Raw genomic sequence first — 20,609 nt, forward strand, 5'->3', positions numbered from 1 at the left:
AGGAAAGAGGGAGGGAAGGACAGAGAGAGAGAGAGGGAACAAAGGGAAAGAGGAGAGAGACCAAGGGAGGGAAGCGGAAGAGGAGAGTGATGGAGAGAGATAGGGGGACAGGAAGAAGGGGGGCGGCAATCAATAGTATGACTCACTGTTTCTGCGCTGGCTACTTCCTAACAGTATTCATTAAATACAAACCTAATCATTCTGCCTTGATTATCACACACAGCAGAGAGCTCTCTCTTCATCCAGACTCTTCATAAATAACACCAGTCATCCTGTCTGAGAGAGGAAGGGAAGGAAGGAAGGAAGGAAGGAAGGAAGGAAGGAAAGAAGGAAGGAAGGGAGTGAAGGAAGGAAGGATGGAAGGGAGTGAAGGAAGGAAGGAAGGAAGTAAGCAAGGAAGGACGGAAGGGAGTGAAGGAAGGAAGGAAGGAAGGAAGGAAGGAAGGAAGGAAGGAAGGAAGGAAGGAAGGAAGGAAGGAAGGAAGGAAGGAATTTCTATGTTTTGAAACAGGCCTGTGTTACTTGTGATTACATGTGTTAGGTGCAGCGGGGTGTAGAGACTGTCTGGAGGCACCTGGTTCCCTAGAGGCCAAGATACAAATAAACACACACAGAGACAGAGATACACACGCAGATACAGACATTCAGAGTTCGAACAGGCAGTGTTCTCCTATGGGACGGCTGCTCCCCACTGTCTGTATAGTATTTATTACCTTAAACTCCCAGAGGAAAACAGCTACTGTTTACCCTGCACACAAACACACCACTAACAAGAAATGAATAGGCGAATACACACACAGTCCCTACTAAGCATGCACGCAGGAACGCAAACGATGCAAACCAATACTGTGACCGATAAGAAGTACACAATATATACAAAAGTATGTGGACACCCCTTCAAATTAGTGGATTCAGCTATTTCAGACTCACACATTGCTGACAGGTGTATAAAATTGAGCACACAGCCAGGCAATCTCCATAGACAAAAACACTGGCAGTAGAATGGCCTTACTGAAGAGCTCAGTGACTTTCAACGTGGCACTGTCATAGGATGACACCTTTCCAACAAGTTAGTTGGTGAGATTTCTGCCCTGCTAGAGCTGCCCAGGTCAACTGTAAGTGCTGTAATTGTGAAGTGGAAACATCTAGGAGCAACAACGACTCAGCCGCGAAGTGGTAGGCCACACAAGCTCACAGAACGGGACCGCCGAGTGCTGAAGCACTTAAAAATCGTCTGTCCTCGGTTGCAACATTCCCTACCGAGTTCCAAACTGTCTCTGGAAGCAACGTCAGCACAAGAACTGTTCGTCGTGAGCTTAATGAAATGGGTTTCAGTGTCCGAGCTGCCGCACACAAGCCTAAGATCACCATGCGGAATGCCAAACGTCGGCTGGAGTGATGTAAAGCTCGCTGCCATTGGACTCTGGAGCAGTGGAAACGCGTTCTCTGGAGTGATGAATCACTCTTCACCGTCTGGCAGTCTGACGGACAAATCTGGGTTTGCCGGATGCCAGGAGAACGCTACCTTCCCCAATGCATAGTGCAAACTGTAAAGTTTGGTGAAGGAGGAGTAATGGTCTGGGGCTAGGCCCCTTAGTTCCAGTGAAGGGAAATCTTAACACTACAGCATACAATGACATTCTAGACGATTCTGTGCTTCTGACTTTGTGGCAACAGTTTGGGGAAGGTCCTTTCCTGTTTCAGCATGACAATGCCCCCGTGTACAAAGTGAGGTCCATTCAGAAATGGTTGGTTGAGATCGGTGTGGAAGAACTTGAATGGCCTGCACAGAGCCCTGACCTCAACCCCATCGAACACCTTTGGGATGAATTGGAAAGCCAGGCCTACAATCGCCCAACATCGCTGCCCGACCCCACTAATGCTCTTGTGGCTGAAAGGAAGCCCCGGTAGCAATGTTCCAACATCTAATGGAAAGCCTTCCCAGAAGAGTGGAGGCTGTTATAGCAGCAAAGGGGGGACCAACTCCATATTAATGCCCATGATTTTGGATTGAGATGTTTGACGAGCAGGTGTCCACATACTTTTGGTAATTTTAGTGTAATACAGTGGACATCTAAGCTAACAGGCCTATGCATGCAATGCCCTGATGCATTCAGTACTCAAATCTCTGACAGCGTGAGGTGGACAATTATTGTTTTAGGAAAGTAAAAACCAATCAAACAATAGGCTATATTTTTTAGCATATATGCTACTGATCGAAACACAAGGAATAGTGTTTTTGTAATTAGTTATAGGCTCTTTGAAAGGACATGGAAATGTGTATCTTCTGAAAAGGTAAGAAACAGTCTAGCTGCTTTAGTGTGTAGGCCGTTGTCCATGGAGCTCCGCAGAGATTTCGCGCCAACCTGTCACTTCTTGGTCAAAAGCATTGGAACTTTTATGTTTTTTTGGGGTATAACGTGATATAAGCAGAATTCAATATAATTTCAATGCAATAACTCAAATGACGCACCTGGGTATATAGCTACATATCGGTATGTTTCATCATAGAAATAGATACATTCTATTATGGTTATGGCTGGGACAATGCTGAGGGAAAAACAAAAAAACTCTACAGACAATGTCTTCATCGAACAACACTGTTTCACGATACATCAGTGACATGGTGGGAGATGTTTTGGAACAATTACTGCTTTGTATATGTAACAGTATAGCTTTCATCCGTCCCCGAACCGGGCTCGAACCAGGGACCCTCTGCACACAGGCAACAGTCACCCACAAAGCATCGTTACCCATCGCGCCACACAAGCCACGGCCCTTGCAGAGCAAGGTGAACAACTACTTCAGGTCTCAGAGTGAGTGAGGTTACCCGATTGAAACGCTATTAGCGCGCACCACCGTTTACTAGCTAGCCATTTCACATCGGTTACACATACAAGCCAGTAAATTTTATGCGTTACAGCTGGATGAGTCAACAGACATGGCGGGCCTGGCACAGCTCCTGGTATATGCCTGTTACTTTTATGGGGAGTCAATTAAGGAAGACCTCCTCTTCTGCAAACCAATGGAAACCAGGACAACAGGAGAGGATATTTTTAAAGTACTGGACAGCTTTGTAACATTAAATGGACTTTGGTGGTCAAAATGTGTTGGTATCTGTACTGATGGCGCAAAAGCCATGACAGGGAGACATAGTGGAGAGGTAAGCAAGCAGTTGCTCCCGATGCCACTTGGGTACACTGCAGCACTCACCGAGAGGCTCTTGCTGCCAAGGGAATGCCTGACAGCTTGAAAGATGTTTTAGACACTACAGTGAAAATGGTTCACTTTGTTAAAACAAGGCCCCTGAACTCTCGTGTATTTTCTGCATTATGCAATGATTTGGACAGCGACCATGTAACGCTGGCTATCAAGGGGCAAAGTATTGCAAATTCTTTTGAATAGAGAGACAAGCTTAAAGTTTTCTTTACTGACCATAATTTTCACTTGTCTGCCCGCTTGCATGATGACGAGTTTCTCACACAACTGGCCTACCTGGGTGATGTTTTTCTAGTCTGAATGATCTGAATCTAGGATTACAGGGACTCTCCGCAAATATATTCAATGTTCCGGGACAAAATTGAGGCTCGCCTGGATTAAGAAGTTGGAGATCTTTGCTTGCATTAACAAGGACAACACACAGGTCTTTCCATCATTGTATGATTTTTTTGTGTGCAAATGAACTCAAGCTTACGGACAATGTCAAATGGGATACAGCGAAGCACCTGAGTCGGCTGGGGACGCAATTATGCAGGTACTTTCCCGAAACGGACGACACAAACACCTGGATTCGTTATCCCTTTCTCCAGTCCACTTACCGATATCTGAACAAGAGAGCCTCATCGGAATTGCAACAAACGGTTCTGTGAAAATGTAATTTAATTAGAAGCCACTGCCAGGTTTCTGAATTTGGCTGTGCTCAGAGTATTCTGCCTTGGCAAATCGTGCTGTTAAGACACTGATGTCCTTTGCAACCTATGTGAGAGTGGATTCTTGGCCTTCACTAGCATGAAAACTAAATACAGACCTTGTGTGGAAAATGATTTAAGACTGAGACTCTCTCCAATACAACCCAACAATGTAGAGTTATGTACATCCTTTCAAGCTCACCCTTATCATTAACCTGTGATGAGTTATTCACCATTTTTGATGAACAAATAAGATTTTATATGTAAGATGGCTAAATAAAGAGCAAAATGAATTATTATTATTATATTATTATTTGTGCCCTGGTCCTATAAGACCTCTTTGTCACTTTCCACGAGCCGGGTTGTGACAAAAACTCACTCATTCTTATGTTTAATAAATGTATTGTATAGTGTGTGTGTGTGTGTGGCAGGCTTATAATGATGGCAAAAAAACAACATTTTAGAATGCACTGACCCTGGTGTTAGAGGGGGTACACAGCTGGAGGTTGAATGTTTGAAGGGGTACGGGACTATAAAAAGTTTGGGAACCACTGGCTTAATTGATTGCATGGGTTGAATTTGATTGACAGAAGTGTAGTGTGCCGTATCACAATGTGTTGCTGATCTCATGAGCAACATGATGTTCTATGTTTGAAGCAGCCTATAGGCCTATTTATTTGGCTGGTCAGATGTGCATGGCTTCATCTCACTGTAGTAGGCTGTAGGCCAGGGCTATTCAACTCTTACCGTACGAGGTCCAGGGTCTACTTGTTTTCTTTTCTCCCTGTTAATTCATTTAGGGGCGGCAGGTAGCCTAGTGGTTAGCACATTGGACTTATAACTGAAAGGTTGCAAGATTGAATCCCTGAGCTGACAAGGTAAAAAATATGTTGTTCTGCCCCTGAACAAGGCAATTAACCCACTGTTCCATGGCTGTCATTGAAAATTAGAATTTGTTCTTAACTGACTTGCCTAGTTAAATACAAAAATACAAAATTGCACCCACCTGGTGTCCCAGGTCTAAATCAGACCACAGTGGAGTAAAAAGTACCCAACAATCATACTTGAGTAAAAGTAAAGATCCCTTAATAGAAAATGACTCAAGTAAAAGGCACCAAGTAAAAGTATTTGGTTTAAAATATACCTAAGTATCAAAAAGCAATGTAATTACTAAAATACACTTAAGTATCAAAAGTATAAATAATTTCAAATTTGTTATCTTAAGCAAACCAGACGCCAACATTTTCTTGTTTTTTTAAATGACTCCAACATTCAGACATCATTTACAAGCGAAGCATGTGTGTTTAGTAAGTCCTCCAGATCAGAGGCAGTAGGGACGACGACCATGTTCTATTGATAAGTGCGTGAATTGAACAATTTCCCTGTCCTTTTGGGTGTCAAGGAAAATGTAGGAGTAAAAAGTACAATATTTTCTGAAGGAATGTAGTGAAGTAAAAGTAAAAGTAGTCAAAAATATAAAAAATTGTAAAGTACAGATACCCCAAAAAACGACTTAAGAAGTACTTTCAAGTATTTTTACTTAAGTACTTTACACCACTGTCAGACCATGATTAGAGAGAAATAATGAAAAATGCAGTGGAAATGGTTTTGAGGTCCTGAGTTGAGTTTAGGGCTGTAGGCTATGTTTTGGTTATTTCGATTTTCATTTGCCTTTTGTTTACTGCGTTTGTTTACTGTTTAAGTAACTCACCTAAATATAGATTGTGTCATGCTTTTATAAATCTGATATTTTGTTAACTGTTTAAGTAACTAACCTAAATATAGATTGTGTCATGCCTTTATAAATCTGATATTTTGTTAACTGTTTAAGTAACTAACCTAAATATAGATTGTGTCATGCCTTTATAAATCTGTTATTTTGTTTACTGGGCCTACTTGCCTACCTGGGACCGTGGTGTGTTGGCGTTCATTTGTTCCATTCGCAGTTGTCAGTATTCTAAGCCAAACTGTTATTCACAATTTTTGTTTGCATGTATGATTAACTAGGCAACTACTTTCAGCTTTTAGTTGGCATTATTTTGGTTAGACAGCTGTGTGTATGCCTACATTCACATAGGCTGTTTGTAATAGGTGAATATCTCTTGTAGCCTACATTCATTACCAAAACGGCCTTGCTTTAGTGTGCAGAGCGCTGTCCATTGTGTTGATAAACTGCAGCGGATTGGCACGAAATCTGTAGCCTACCTGGCACTTCAAAAGCACTCAAAGATCTCAGAGTCTAGGCATTTGAACGTCATGTGTATTGTGATATAAGTAGAATTCAATATAATTCAATATAATCTCCCCCCCCCCAACACACACACACACACACAAATAGATTTGCCCCCTCTCCGGTTTCAAATGGGCCCTTAGTCACCTTTTCCTGGCGCCGGGTCTGACATTCTGATCTGTTCAATCAGCCTTATTCATTGATATGGTGTATACCTCCACAATACTAGTTTGATACACATCGTGGGGATTAAGCAGTGTATACGCAATGTCCAATGAAAAAATACGTGGCGTATACATGCGTATAACCTCCACTACACCACTGCATATGGCCTCCGCTCTCGAGCTGCTCGCTGTCGAAAACCAAACGCCAAGTCAAGATTCTAACACTCACCAGCAATGTGATGGAAACTCCTCACTGCATTCTTCCAATGCGCTGTTGGATTTCCTGGAATTTGTCCAAATACACAGTTTATTGGCTAAGAAATTTCTTAACTATAACCAATGACACCTAAATAAAACGGCAGGTTATAATTTAGCAAGCTAACCCAGCAAATTTGCAAATAATTATGCATCCATCCACGTCTTTTGCTCCAATAGCGGCACTGCCGTCAACGCATTGAGTGTCCCTTTACTGTCTGCCTGACCACGACTGGCACCAGAAAGAAGACTATCTATCCCAAGACCTCTACATCAAGTTCCTTTGACATAGACTATTTGTCCGGCTTTTCTAGTCTGAATGCCATTCCATTTATTTGGATGTCTGCCTGCTGTATCCCCTTTGAGAATAAAGCGGACTGCTTATGTTCCTCCCGGCTCACTCTACCGTTCATTGACAGCCAAAACAAAGTCATGTGCAACATTATCCTTCTATTGGAAAATGACGTAGCAAATTACCAGGTCGTGGTTGTATGCTACATGTTACGTTGCTAAAGCATTGGCAATCCTAATCATACAGTATGTTCGACTTCATATACATGTCCTGTACTGTCAGCTAGACAGAAAGCGCCCCCCAGTGGCTACAGATTAATCACAGACCTGAACGGTACCTCTACAAGGTGCTTTATAAAACATGAAGGCCTACAGTAGAGTACAAATGTACTGAATCAACAGTAGTCATGGACCCCGTTTTGGACACTGATGGCCAAATTGAATATCTTTGAATGAATTGTGTAACAAACGATTTATTCTATATAGATGAGGCCTCTGACTGTGTCACTACAGACACCCTGGTTCGAATCTAGGCTGTATCACATCTGGCTGTAATTGGGAGTCCCATAGGGCGGTGCACAATCGGCCCAGTGTCGTCCGGGTTTGGCCGGTGTAGGCTTTCATTGTAAATAAGAATTTGTTCTTAACTGATTTGCCTAGTTAAATAAAGGTTTTTAAAAAAATAAAAGCTAGTAATGACAACCCATAGGTGTTGTAATAATGTAAGCATTATTTATTGTGAGCAAACAGTGCATTTTTTGTTCCAGTGAGGTTCATTTCAAGTCATTGCAAACTGCAAAATGTTTTAATAGAACACAACTTGACCAAAGAAACAAACAGTGCAACTAACATGCATTACAATAATTTGTGGAGCAGTGTACTTGTGTGTTTTTTATTTCAAATGTGTGCTGGTTTGGTTTTTGCATGAGATCCAGAGTATAGAGAGAAGAGAGGGTGGTTAGGTACTGGTGAAATCCCTTCCTTCACAACATGGAATTAGCACAAAACAAATGGAATGTTCAAAGGAGATAAAAAATATATAAAAATGGAAAAAGGAAAGCAATTAAAAAATGTGCTACAGTACAAGGTTTTTGTAAAAGATCAAGTAATGGTGAAACTGAAGAATATAATACTAGCTTGGTAATACAAAACTTGTAGAATTGAACATTGTAGGCTATAAAGATTATTTTTATATATATATATATATATATATATATATATATATATATATATATATATATATATATATTTTTTTTTAAATGCACCATTGTAATGAACACATCAAAATGCAATGTAATAAATACAATTGTATGCGATGAATAAAACATTTTAAAACAATGCATAAAAATGTAGACAGAGGTGGCAGTGGCACATTCCAGATGGGTACATGTCTCTGCTGGATATTAGGAGGTTCTTCCATTCTTATTGAAAAATCGACATCATTGACCTGAATATGGCAAGCAAAGCATATCATATTTCTATTTTTTAAACATCTAAAAAAAAAAAGTAAACGACTTTACAAATCTGAGCATTTCAAAAAAATATACTCCAAATAGTGAGCTCTTCCAAACATATAGAAAAATATCCCCGAGTTATATGTGTAGAAAAGACTGTGGGTCATGATACAGAGACAAGAGAGAACAATATGGGCTCTGTATCAATCTACAGCACAGAAAACTATAACTAGTTCCATAACTAGGAGAGTTGATATCTAGTCATCTATAGCTAGGACCAGGAGTATTTCCTGACCATGCAAACTGACCAGAAAAACTCTAGGCCCTATGACGTCATCTAATAAAAACATTGCTATATTTTGGCAGAGGAGCGTAGAACGTGGAACCTCTTCAGGGTCATGCGGATGGAACCCAGGTCACGGTTTACTCTCTCTAGACGGTTCTCTAAGGCCACCTGGGAGTAGGGGAAGTAATTTAGCTGGAACAGCTTTAAACATTCACACATACCGTACACAAAGACCTCTGTTTTGAAGTGATATCCCATCTCTGTAATGTTTCATTTAAAATACTATTCAAATTGCCATACAAGAGAGTCTACTTCCTCAAACAAACATGTTCATGACAACAAAAATATGAATTTAACCCAGTCATGGTTTTTACTGATATGTAATGAGGCCTAGCAGGTTTGGTGTGACTGTGACCTTACCTCATCTAACCTGGTCTGCAGGCTCACCCTCCCACCAGATCCAGGCATCCGGCTCAACGCTGACTCAATCTGCACAAAACACACACAAATTAATAAATATATAACCAACGCATGAACTCACTTCACAGCACTCAGATTAAATCAGATTAACCAGGCAGGCAGCCCTGCAGTGTGTGTGTGTGTGTGTGTGTGTGTTTGTTTGTGTTGCGCTGGACAGACGCAGGAGTGTACGTAAGCTTGCTGATGGGTAACGGGGTTAGCACCCCTCAGTCAAAACAGAGCGGGACAGGACAGGGCAGAGCGGGACAGGACAGGGCAGAGCGGGACAGGACAGGGCAGAGCGGGACAGGACGGGGCAGAGCGGGACAGGACAGGGCAGAGCGGGACAGGGCAGAGCAGGGCGGGACAGGGCGGGGCAGGGCGGGACAGGGCAGAGCGGGACAGGACAGGGGGAATGTATGAATACAGCTATAAATAGAAGTCATTAAGAGTGGAGTGGTTGTAAAACCATAAAGCCAGGTTATATAACCGGAATATATTAGGAGGACTGCCTCCGTCATTAATAGATATAAACCATTAATAAAATATGAAGCAGTGCAATACCAGAATCAACGTTAGCCAAACTAAACTCCTAGCCCCTGTCCCTTGGAACTCCCTGTAGATTCCAAAGAGTTTGGATGGATATGAACTAGAAGGTAATATTGCTCTGGTAGGTCGATTCCACTGCATTGCTTATTGCCATCCAATCTTTACAGATCTACAGTGAATTCAGACCCCTTGACTTTTTCCACATTTTGTTACGTTACAGCCTTATTAAAATGTTTATTTTTTATCCTCATCAACACACACACACAAAAACAGGTTTTTAGACATTTTTGCAAAAAAACAAAACTGAAATATCACATTTACATGAGTATTCAGACCCTTTTCTTTGTTGAAGGACCTTTGGCAATGATTACAGCCTCAAGTCTTCTTGGGTATGACGCTACAAGCTTGGCACACCTGTATTTAAGGGAGTTTCTCCCATTCTTCTCCGCAGATCCTCTCAAGCTCCGTCAGGTTGAAATGGGGAGCGTCGCTACAAAAGCTATTTTCAGGTCTCTCGGGTTCAAGTCCGGGCTCTGGCTGGGTCTCTCAAGAACATTGAGACTTGTCCCGAAGCCACTCATGCGTTGTCTTGACTGTGTCCTTAGGGCTGTTGTCCTGTTGGAAGGTGAACCTTTGCCCCCCGTCTGAGGTCCTGAGCGCTCTGGAACAGGTTTTCATTAAGGATCTCTCTGTAGTTTGCTCCGTTCATCTTTCCCTCAATCCTGACCAATCTCCCAGTCCCTGCCGCTGAAAAACATCCCCACTACATGATGCTGCCACCACCATGTTTCACCGTAGGGATGGTGCCAGGTTTCCTCCAGACGCGATGCTTGGCATTCAGGGCAAAAAAAAAAATAATCTTGGTTTCATCAGACCAGAGAATCTTGTTTCTCATGGTCTGCGAGCCCTTTAGGTGCCTTTTGGCAAACTCCAAGCGGGCTGTCATGTGCCTTTTACAGACAAATGGCTTCCGTCTGGCCACTCTACCGTAGAGGCCTGATTGGTGGAGTGCTGCAGAGATGGTTGTCCTTCTGGAAGGTTCTCCCATCTCCACAGAGGATCGTTGGAGCTCTGTCAGAGTGACCATCGGGCACTTGGTCACCTCGCTGACCAAGGCTCTTCTCCCTCGATTGCTCAGTTTGGCCGGACAGCCAGCTCTAGGAAGTCTTGGTGGTTCCAAACTTCATCCACTTAAAAATGATGGAGGCCACTGTGTTCTTGTCGACCATCAATGCTGCAGACATTTTTGATACCCGTCCCCAAATCTGTGCCTCGACATAATCCTAACTCGGAGCTCTACGGACAATTCCATCGACCTCATGGCTTGGTCTTTGCTCTGACATGCACCGTCAACTGTGGGACCTTATATAGACAGGTGTGTGCCTTTTCAAATCAATTGAATTTACCACAGGTGGACTCCAATCAAGTTGAAGAAACATCTCAAGAATGATCAATGGGAACAGGTAGCACCAAAGCTCAATTTCGAGTCTCATAACAAAGGATATGAATACTTATGTAAATAAGCTTTATACATTTGCAAAGAAAATCTAAAAACCTGTTTCCGCTTTGTCATTTTTTAAACCATTTTAGAATAAGGCTGTAATGTAACAAAATGTGGAAAAAGGGGTCTGAATACTTTCCGAATGTACTGTACAGGTGTCTAGGGGTAGGGCTATGGGTAAAAGGCATGTTTGGTCTTGTGGAAATTGGACATTGCTAGTGAGTGGCCTGTCATAGTGTATCTATAAGAACCTTATAACAGTCTGTCTCACCTGTTGCTTCTCCATAGTGAGCTCGTCTAACATCCTCTCAGCGTCGGCCAGGGAGTGGAGCCTGGTCTGGAGGTCTGTCCCTGGGTCTTGGAGGTCTGAGCATGACCCCACAGTCCGTTGCTCCTGCCAGCCCAGCCCAAAGACACCCTCCTGGGGGTCAACACTGCCTGAGGACTCCACTGAGCCACCAGATGACCGCTGGGAGGCTGGAGGAGGAAGAAACAGGGCAGTAGTGTTAGGGAACTATTCAACTGAACACACTAACCAGGAGTCAGGGAGGTAAGTCAAAAACCTTCTGGGAACAGTCTCTTCCTGGGGCTGGAGTTGTGGAAGGAGTGGCGTCTCTGGTCTAACGCCACGTCAAACCTGAAACAGACAATCACAACTCTGAACTAAGCTCAACATATCAAATAACGTAGCTGGAGTTGGAGCGATCACACACGTAAAAAACAGTATGCATTTTAACCAAGGGTGCAAAGATTCAGCTAAGGAAGGGTCCTGTAGTCCACGGGTACCTGTTGTGTAGCTGTTGTCGTGGTGGTGGGTTGCCAAAGGCAGTGGAGTAGTTCTCTGCAGGGCAGCGTTTGGGGCTGGACTTAGCTGACAGAGGCATCATTAGGGTCTCCCTCTTACCTAAAACAAAATAACACTAGCTTAGTGAAATCACTTAACATAATGAACTAGTCTCCACATACACAAAAGTACACATTAGGTAATAATAGAGTATTGAGATACACCAGGAAGAGAAAGGGGATACCTAGTCAGTAGCACAACTGAATGCATTCAACCCAACCCCGATAGAGGAGTGATGAGAAAAACAGACGTACTGGGTGTAGTAGGGGGAAAGGTGGTCCTCTGGGTGCGGGGGGGCAGAGAAGAGGACCTGTGGCCTTCTGGAGACAGACTTCTCTGGGCTCTCAGCAGAGGCACACCCCTGACTGTCCCGGACATTCCCGTCTCTAGGCCAGCCACATCCTCCATAGCCCTGTCACGGTCCTGTGTTTGTGGTTCTCTGTGGTTTCTCTCTAAAAGGCCAACAGTAGGCCTCCGACTGCCCAACCCTGCAACACAGACAGATACATAGAGATAAATGACAGAATTTAGAGAAAAACACTCCCAAAAACAGATGCTTTCAGAGTGAACCACATTGAAAGACCCCTCAACAGAAAAAAACTTCAGAGTAGAGAATCAAACAGGTTGTTTCAACTTAGACCTGCTAAGTTCCTTAGCACTGCCAAGATAATATCCGTTTGCAAATCACTACATTTTCACAAGACAGAGAATCTTAAAATGCTGGTATCAGATGACATGAAAAACAAATATCCAAACGGCTGAGGTCAGGGGAAACACAACCTCCATGGTAAAAGCTAGCGTTAGCGAAAATGCAAGACTGGAGCCAATGAATGAGTCACGTTGAAGGCCAGTGTTCCAGCCCAGCACTAACGATTGAGTGGAGAGTGACATGAGTTAGTAAGTGAGTGGAAGGCCTACTGTGGGATGAGGACTGTGTCTTACAGTAGGCCAGTGAAAGTGAGTCAGTGGTACTGTGGCTGTTTCTTACAGGGGGCCCGGCCCTCAGTGGTCCTGGTCTCCTCAAGCTCTATCAGGGCCCTCATCAGTGGGGTCAGAGGCCCCCTAGCTTCCCTCACACCCCCACCCTGGTTCTGGGGCTGCTCACTCTCTGGAGGGGACGAACACCTACAGGAAAAAACAGGACAAGGGTGAGGTAAACTGGTCAGCTTTGTAAATCGTGGTTAAATCAAGGGGAAAAGGAATTAAGAGGAGGTATTCTTAAGTTAACACTACAACAACAAGTTAACCTCAACCACACCTTCTGCTGCCAGTGTGGCCCGAGTTGCCTGATTGGTCAGTTTGAGGACAGGGAGACTTCCTGTAACTCTGTGACTGGTCAGTTTGAGGAAGAGGAGACTTCCTGATGCTATGTGATTGGTCAGTTTGAGGGCAAGGAGATATCCTATATGTGGATTCTGGTTGCCGAGGGTGTTTGCTGGGGGACAGCAGCAGGTCCGGATGGTGGTACAGACTGGAGAGGGATAACAGTAAGAACAGCTTCTGTCAAACAAACAGTCAGACTGGAGGGGGTTAACAACAGTAACAACAGCTACTGTCAGACCTGCTTTGGGACCAAATGAAAGCACAACATGGATGCATGAGTTGAGGAGACCTTACCCAGCTCCAGAGGACTGTGTGTGGTTGTGGACGGCCTGGCGACTCCTGGCCTGGTTCACATAATCCAGTTGATTCACCTGGCTCTCCATCTTACAGATCACCCTGAGGAGGAGGGGCACAGACAGACAGAGAGGGAAGACTGTTACAGATCACCCTGAGGAGGAGGGGCACAGACAGACAGAGAGGGAAGACTGTTACAGATCACCCTGAGGAGGGGCACAGACAGACAGAGGGGGAAGACTGTTACAGACCACCCTGAGGAGGAGCACAGACAGACAGAAGGGGAAGACTGTTACAGATCACCCTGACGAGGAGCACAGACAGACAGAAGGGGAAGACCGTTACAGATCACCCTGAGGAGGAGAGGGGCACAGACAGACAGAGGGGGAAGACTGTTACAGATCACCCTGAGGAGGAGAGGGGTACAGACAGACAGATAGATAGAGGGAAGAGTGTGTGGGTGATAGGACAGACATATCTCTATATCTCTCCACTGTTGCTGGGTCCAAAAAATGACAAAGAAAGAAAAGCGGGCACACGATACATGCAGGTCCTGTCTATGCTAAGGTTGCCAAAATAGACAGTCACCAAGAGAAGAACTCTCTCTTAGTCATAAAGGATCCCGCATTATGTCACTCAACTTCTGATGTCAGATATGGCGTCATGATTCACCTAGCTTATCCATCATATAAATGTTGGTTTTCATAGACAAGACAAAGAAAGAATGTGTCCCTGCAGGTCTTGGATGCTTGATGTTACCTTTTTAGTCTAGAGACCTGCTCGTTGGCATCAAACAGCTGGTTCTCTGAAGACACCAGGTTGTCCTGTTGACAGAGAAATACGTTTGAAATATTAGTACAATGTGTCACCTGTTCTTGTCGAGGTGGAATAACACAGAAACAGACATCACTAATACCTTCACCCCCTCGTGCTCTTTCCTCAGAGAGTCATACTCCCCCAGAAGCTGAGGAGGAAGAAACAGACATAAATAACCCTTAAGTCATCATGGCCACACACACCTGAGCTACAGCCAAATAGCCTATTACAAGACAATCTGCACACATCAGTAGGTAATAAATAAGCTGCTCAGATAAGACTGGTTGGTGTTGAAAACACAGAGGTACAGTTCGCTCAAACTACAACACCTAGAAAGTAGTCTTTCCCAGACAGTCAGAGACCAGAGATTTGGGTTTTCTTAACTAGTTTAGTATAAGTGCAGAACTCACGTCCTGCAGCATCTTGTACTCCCTCTCCCTCCTGGCCTCCTTCTCTTCCGTTTCTCTGCAGGCGTTCTCCAAGGCCTCCTCTAGCTGCCGGACCCGGGTCCTGAGGCGGCCAGCCGAGGCGTCCTTCTCCCTGACTGACCGCCTGCTTCCATCCAATCGCTGCTGCAGGGACGTTGCCGTGGAGCAGGCTGTGTCGTAGCGCATCGGCCAGTCAGCCTGTCAGAGAAAGCAGAGCTTGTTATGCACACACACACCTCTAGGGGTATAAAAGGCATCTTACCAGTTGCTTTTCCAGGATTGAGTTCTTGTTCTCCAGCTCCTGGATACAGCTGCTGGCTTCAGACAGAGCCCTCTCTAGCTGAGCACACCTGGTATTACAACGACCACAGGTTAGATCTCACACACACACAGCCCTAACCTTAACCCCTAACCCTAAAAATGGTCTTTGTCCCCACGAGGGAGAATTTTCCTTGTTTTACTATTCATGTGGGGACTTTGGGGCTTTCCGGTACCCACGAGGATAGTAAAACAAGCGTGCGCACGCACACACACACACCTCTGTCTGAGCGTGCGGTTGCTCTGCTCTAGGTCGTGTGGCAGGTCTCTCAGGTCCAGTTTGTCTCTGAGGAGTTTGATCTCCGCCTCATAGTAAGCCTTCAGGTCAGCTACATGACGACAGTGTTTCTCCCTCAGATTCTCTCTCAGCCTGGAGAAAGAAGGGCGGATAGGAAGTAGGGAAAAAAGGAGGAAAATTGGGAAGAGAGTGAATGGGAGGAGGAGAAAGAAGAAAAGGAGTACTGCTCCATATGCATCAGTTACACGGGTTATTCTACTGCTCCGTATGCATCAGTAGTTACACGGGTTATTCTACTGCTCCATATGCATCAGTAGTTACACGGGTTATTCTACTGCTCCGTATGCATCAGTAGTTACACGGGTTATTCTGCTGCTCCGTATGCATCAGTAGTTACACGGGTTATTCTGCTGCTCCGTATGCATCAGTAGTTACACGGGTTATTCTGCTGCTCCGTATGCATCAGTAGTTACACGGGTTATTCTACTGCTCCATATGCATCAGTAGTTACACGGGTTATTCTACTGCTCCGTATGCATCAGTAGTTACACGGGTTATTCTGCTGCTCCGTATGCATCAGTAGTTACACGGGTTATTCTGCTGCTCCGTATGCATCAGTAGTTACACGGGTTATTCTACTGCTCCGTATGCATCAGTAGTTACACGGGTTATTCTGCTGCTCCGTATGCATCAGTAGTTACACGGGTTATTCTGCTGCTCCGTATGCATCAGTAGTTACACGGGTTATTCTGCTGCTCCGTATGCATCAGTAGTTACACGGGTTATTCTACTGCTCCATATGCATCAGTAGTTACACGGGTTATTCTGCTGCTCCGTATGCATCAGTAGTTACACAGGTTATTCTGCTGCTCCGTATGCATCAGTAGTTACACGGGTTATTCTGCTGCTCCGTATGCATCAGTAGTTACACGGGTTATTCTGCTGCTCCGTATGCATCAGTAGTTACACGGGTTATTCTGCTGCTCCGTATGCATCAGTAGTTACACGGGTTATTCTACTGCTCTGTATGCATCAGTAGTTACACGGGTTATTCTACTGCTCCATATGCATCAGTAGTTACACGGGTTATTCTACTGCTCCGTATGCATCAGTAGTTACACAGGTTATTCTACTGCTCCGTATGCATCAGTAGTTACACGGGTTATTCTACTGCTCCGTATGCATCAGTAGTTACACAGGTTATTCTACTGCTCCGTATGCATCAGTAGTTACACGGGTTATTCTACTGCTCCATATGCATCAGTAGTTACACGGGTTATTCTACTGCTCCGTATGCATCAGTAGTTACACAGGTTATTCTACTGCTCCATATGCATCAGTAGTTACACGGGTTATTCTGCTGCTCCGTATGCATCAGTAGTTACACGGGTTATTCTGCTGCTCCGTATGCATCAGTAGTTACACGGGTTATTCTGCTGCTCCGTATGCATCAGTAGTTACACGGGTTATTCTACTGCTCCGTATGCATCAGTAGTTACACAGGTTATTCTACTGCTCCGTATGCATCAGTAGTTACACAGGTTATTCTACTGCTCCGTATGCATCAGTAGTTACACGGGTTATTCTACTGCTCCATATGCATCAGTAGTTACACGGGTTATTCTACTGCTCCGTATGCATCAGTAGTTACACAGGTTATTCTACTGCTCCGTATGCATCAGTAGTTACACGGGTTATTCTACTGCTCCGTATGCATCAGTAGTTACACGGGTTATTCTGCTGCTCCGTATGCATCAGTAGTTACACAGGTTATTCTACTGCTCCGTATGCATCAGTAGTTACACGGGTTATTCTACTGCTCCGTATGCATCAGTAGTTACACGGGTTATTCTACTGCTCCGTATGCATCAGTTACACAGGTTATTCTGCTGCTAGTTCCTCTGGTATATAGACTCAACAATATTAGTGTGGCTGAATATACACGGCTCAAAAAAATAAATGGAACACTAAAATAACACATCCTAGATCTGAATGAATTAAATATTCTTAAATACCTTTTTCTTTACATAGTTGAATGTGCGGAACAACAAAATCACACAAAAATTATCAATGGAAATCAAATTTATCAACCCATATGGAGGTCTGGATTTGGAGTCACACTCAAAATTAAAGTGGAAAACCACACTACAGGCTGATCCAACTTTGATGTAATGTCCTTAAAACAAGTCAAAATGAGGCTCAGTAGTGTGTGTGGCCTCCACGTGCCTGTATGACCTCCCTACAACGCCAGGGCATGCTCCTGATGAGGTGGTGGATGGTCTACTGAGGGATCTCCTCCCAGACCTGGACTAAAGCATCCGCCAACTCCTGGACAGTCTGCAGTGCAACGTGGCGTTGGTGGATGGAGCGAGACATGATGTCCCAGATGTGCTCAATTGGATTCAGGTCTGGGGAACGGGCGGGCCAGTCCGTAGCATCAATGCCTTCCTCTAGCAGGAACTGCTGACACACTCCAGCCACATGAGGTCTAGCATTGTCTTGCATTAGGAGGAACCCAGGGCCAACCGCACCAGCATATGGTCTCACAAGGGGTCTGAGGATCTCATCTCGGTACCTAATGACAGTCAGGCTACCTCTGGCGAGCACATGGAGGGCTGTGCGGCCCCCCAAAGAAATGCCACCCCACACCATGACCGACCCACCGCCAAACCGGTCATGCTGGAGGATGTTGCAGGCAGCAGAACGTTCTCCACGGCATCTCCAGACTCTGTCACGTCTGTCACATGTGCTCAGTGTGAACCTGCTTTCATCTGTGAAGAGCACAGAGCGCCAGTGGCGAATTTGCGAATCTTGGTGTTCTCTGGCAAATGCCAAACGTCCTGCACGGTGTTGGGCTGTAAGCACAACCCCCACCTGTGGACGTCGGGCCCTCATACCACCCTCATGGAGTCTGTTTCTGAACGTTTGAGCAGACACATGCACATTTGTGGCCTGCTAGAGGTAATTTTGCAGGGCTCTGGCAGTGCTCCTCCTGCTCCTCCTTGCACAAAGGCGGAGGTAGCGGTCCTACTGCTGGGTTGTTGCCCTCCTCCATGTCTCCTGATGTACTGGCCTGTCTCCTGGTAGCGCGTCCATGCTCTGGACACTACGCTGACAGACACAGCAAACCTTCTTGCAACAGCTCGCATTGATGTGCCATCCTGGATGAACTGCACTACCTGAGCCACTTGTGTGGGTTGTAGACTCCGTCTCATGCTACCACTAGAGTGAAAGCACCACCAGCATTCAAAGGTGACCAAAACATCAGCCAGGAAGCATAGGAACTGAGAAGTGGTCTGTGGTCACCACCTGCAGAACCACTCCTTTATTGGGAGTGTCTTGCTAATTGCCTATAATTTCCACCTGTCTATTCCATTTGCACAACAGCATGTGACATTTATTGTCAATCAGTGTTGCTTCCTAAGTGGACAGTTTGATTTCACAGAAGTGTGATTGACTTGGAGTTACATTGTGTTGTTTAAGTGTAAGTGTTCCCTTTATTTTTTTGAGCAGTGTATAAAAACATAACCAGCCTCTGGCCACTCACAGAGAGACGACCACAGGGTCTTCCAGCGATGCCGCTTTCTCCATACGAGGGTTGCCCCGGGAGAGTGTGTGGGAGTGCGTGTGCTTCCCAGACACAGCCAGTTTCATCAGGTTGCTGGTGTGTGTGTGGCTCCCCTCGTCCTTGCTGGCCTGAGTGGCCAAGGCTTTGTGCTGCTGGCTGCTGGGGAGCACCAGGGGCTTGGAAGTAGAGGGGGATGATGGGGCCAGTTTTATCTGAGCAGAGGCTACCATGGCTGGGGTAGGTGCGGTGACAGAGAGGCTAGAGGCATTGGAGGGGCAGTCTGTGTCCCCGGGGTTGGCACTGCCCTCGGCCATGCAGGCTGGGCTAACTGGGGTACAGGGGGTGCCAACGCGGGAGTAGAGGTGCGGCAGGGTGGGGTACGATGGGCTGCTGAAGTAGGAGGGCGAGGTGAAGCCGGAGGTCCGGTCTGACTGACGGAGGTGAACAGTGGGATCTAGAGTTAACACCTAGAACAGAGAGAGTAGAGAGTTAGAGCTAGTGTCTGTGCGTCTGTGCGTCTGTGTGTGTATACCTGTGGTGATGTGGGGCTGCATGTGCGAGAGAGGTCCCAGTCGGTGCGTTTGGACTCAGTTCTCTTCTTGTTGTGGTAGATCTCTCTGAGAGACAGCTTCTGTTCCTCTGGAGTGGTCTGGAGGAGGAAGATAGAGACACTGACACTGTCAGAACAACACACACACTCTGGACAGGTCTGGGAGAGACACAGACACGCACTCTGGACAGGTCTGGGAGAGACACAGACACGCACCCTGGACAGGTCTGGGAGAGACACAGACACGCACTCTGGACAGGTCTGGGAGAGACACAGACACGCACTCTGGACAGGTCTGGGAGAGACACAGACACACACTCTGGACAGGTCTGGGAGACAGAGACACACAACAACTAACACAATGGAGGGAGATGGAACAATTTTTTTTAAACTTGGGATTGAGGTCTGCAAATTTCTCGTAATGCATATTATGTGATTCCCCTAATGCAGATGGTTTTGAGACTAACTTTTTCAGCACAATGAAAACAAACATTGTATTTAGGTGGAACAAGTTCGCATTGTCCTTTTGTCATTCACCTACCAGACTGATAGAGGCCTCCTGCAGCAGGAGGTCGGCTCCACTGTCAAAGCTGTCAGGTAGAGGGCAGTAGAGTTCACTCTCATCCAGACGCCAGTATGTCAGACCTGGAGGACAAGAAGGCACCTCTTACTACATTATAACAACCTCAGTCCTATACTGCTTCTTAACTACTTTACTTCAAACACTTAGCATTACAGCATTACAGAACTGCTGTTGCAGCGAAGGCAACAGTGTGAGTCAACAAGATCACTCAGTATGTAGGCCAATGTCTAACACTAGAACCGCTGGGCTGCGAGGCACCACTCAACAATATAATGAGCAGTCATTCTGACTGCAACATTCTAAAAGTGTAATTAATACATTTCATATATGCTCCCTCTAAAATAATAATTTGGTTGTGTTCATGAAGGTGTCCAGTAACATCAGAATATACTTATTTTCATTTTAAATAATAAAACAGCATTTTCATTTGTTTACTGTAGGCTATATGTAAAAACAACAAAAAAACAATTAAACGTGGCGTGCCTTTGTAACAACAATCAAACAGAAACCATGTGTTGGAACACGGAAACAGCTTATTATAATAAGAACA

At 45.1% G+C, this 20,609-nt stretch overlaps 2 protein-coding genes across 4 annotated transcripts in view; both read right to left on the reverse strand.

Moving 5' to 3' along the window:
- Nucleotides 1-7,126, reverse strand: part of LOC110537074 (membrane-associated phosphatidylinositol transfer protein 2) — a 91,267-nt gene extending 84,141 nt beyond the window's left edge. For both annotated transcript variants that reach the window (XM_090191868.1, XM_036937060.2), the window contains exon 1: nucleotides 6,532-7,126. The gene's annotated coding sequence lies outside the window, so the exon portion shown is untranslated. The remainder of the gene's footprint in view (nucleotides 1-6,531) is intronic.
- A 432-nt stretch (nucleotides 7,127-7,558) lies between these two features.
- LOC110537073 (M-phase phosphoprotein 9) overlaps nucleotides 7,559-20,609 on the reverse strand; it is a 28,678-nt gene continuing 15,627 nt past the window's right edge. The window contains exons 7-23 of one of the 2 annotated variants that reach the window (XR_016484909.1): nucleotides 20,018-20,121; nucleotides 19,459-19,575; nucleotides 18,906-19,393; nucleotides 15,341-15,490; nucleotides 15,065-15,152; nucleotides 14,759-15,000; nucleotides 14,475-14,522; nucleotides 14,318-14,382; nucleotides 13,559-13,660; nucleotides 13,200-13,412; nucleotides 12,930-13,066; nucleotides 12,196-12,429; nucleotides 11,884-12,001; nucleotides 11,661-11,734; nucleotides 11,369-11,574; nucleotides 9,009-9,077; nucleotides 7,559-8,756 (exon numbers count right to left, since the gene is read on the reverse strand). Coding sequence is in view for 1 of the 2 variants with exons in the window: in XM_036937062.2 (XP_036792957.2) it covers nucleotides 8,655-8,756; nucleotides 9,009-9,077; nucleotides 11,369-11,574; nucleotides 11,661-11,734; nucleotides 11,884-12,001; nucleotides 12,196-12,429; nucleotides 12,930-13,066; nucleotides 13,200-13,412; nucleotides 13,559-13,660; nucleotides 14,318-14,382; nucleotides 14,475-14,522; nucleotides 14,785-15,000; nucleotides 15,065-15,152; nucleotides 15,341-15,490; nucleotides 18,906-19,393; nucleotides 19,459-19,575; nucleotides 20,018-20,121 (2,531 nt within the window). In the remaining variant the exon portion in view is untranslated. The remainder of the gene's footprint in view (nucleotides 8,757-9,008; nucleotides 9,078-11,368; nucleotides 11,575-11,660; nucleotides 11,735-11,883; nucleotides 12,002-12,195; nucleotides 12,430-12,929; nucleotides 13,067-13,199; nucleotides 13,413-13,558; nucleotides 13,661-14,317; nucleotides 14,383-14,474; nucleotides 14,523-14,758; nucleotides 15,001-15,064; nucleotides 15,153-15,340; nucleotides 15,491-18,905; nucleotides 19,394-19,458; nucleotides 19,576-20,017; nucleotides 20,122-20,609) is intronic. The other variant, XM_036937062.2, reaches the window with a different exon arrangement.

This window comes from Oncorhynchus mykiss, chromosome 12, assembly GCF_057628025.1.
Source record: "Oncorhynchus mykiss isolate SJ-2025 chromosome 12, ASM5762802v1, whole genome shotgun sequence".
NCBI lineage: Eukaryota > Metazoa > Chordata > Actinopteri > Salmoniformes > Salmonidae > Oncorhynchus > Oncorhynchus mykiss.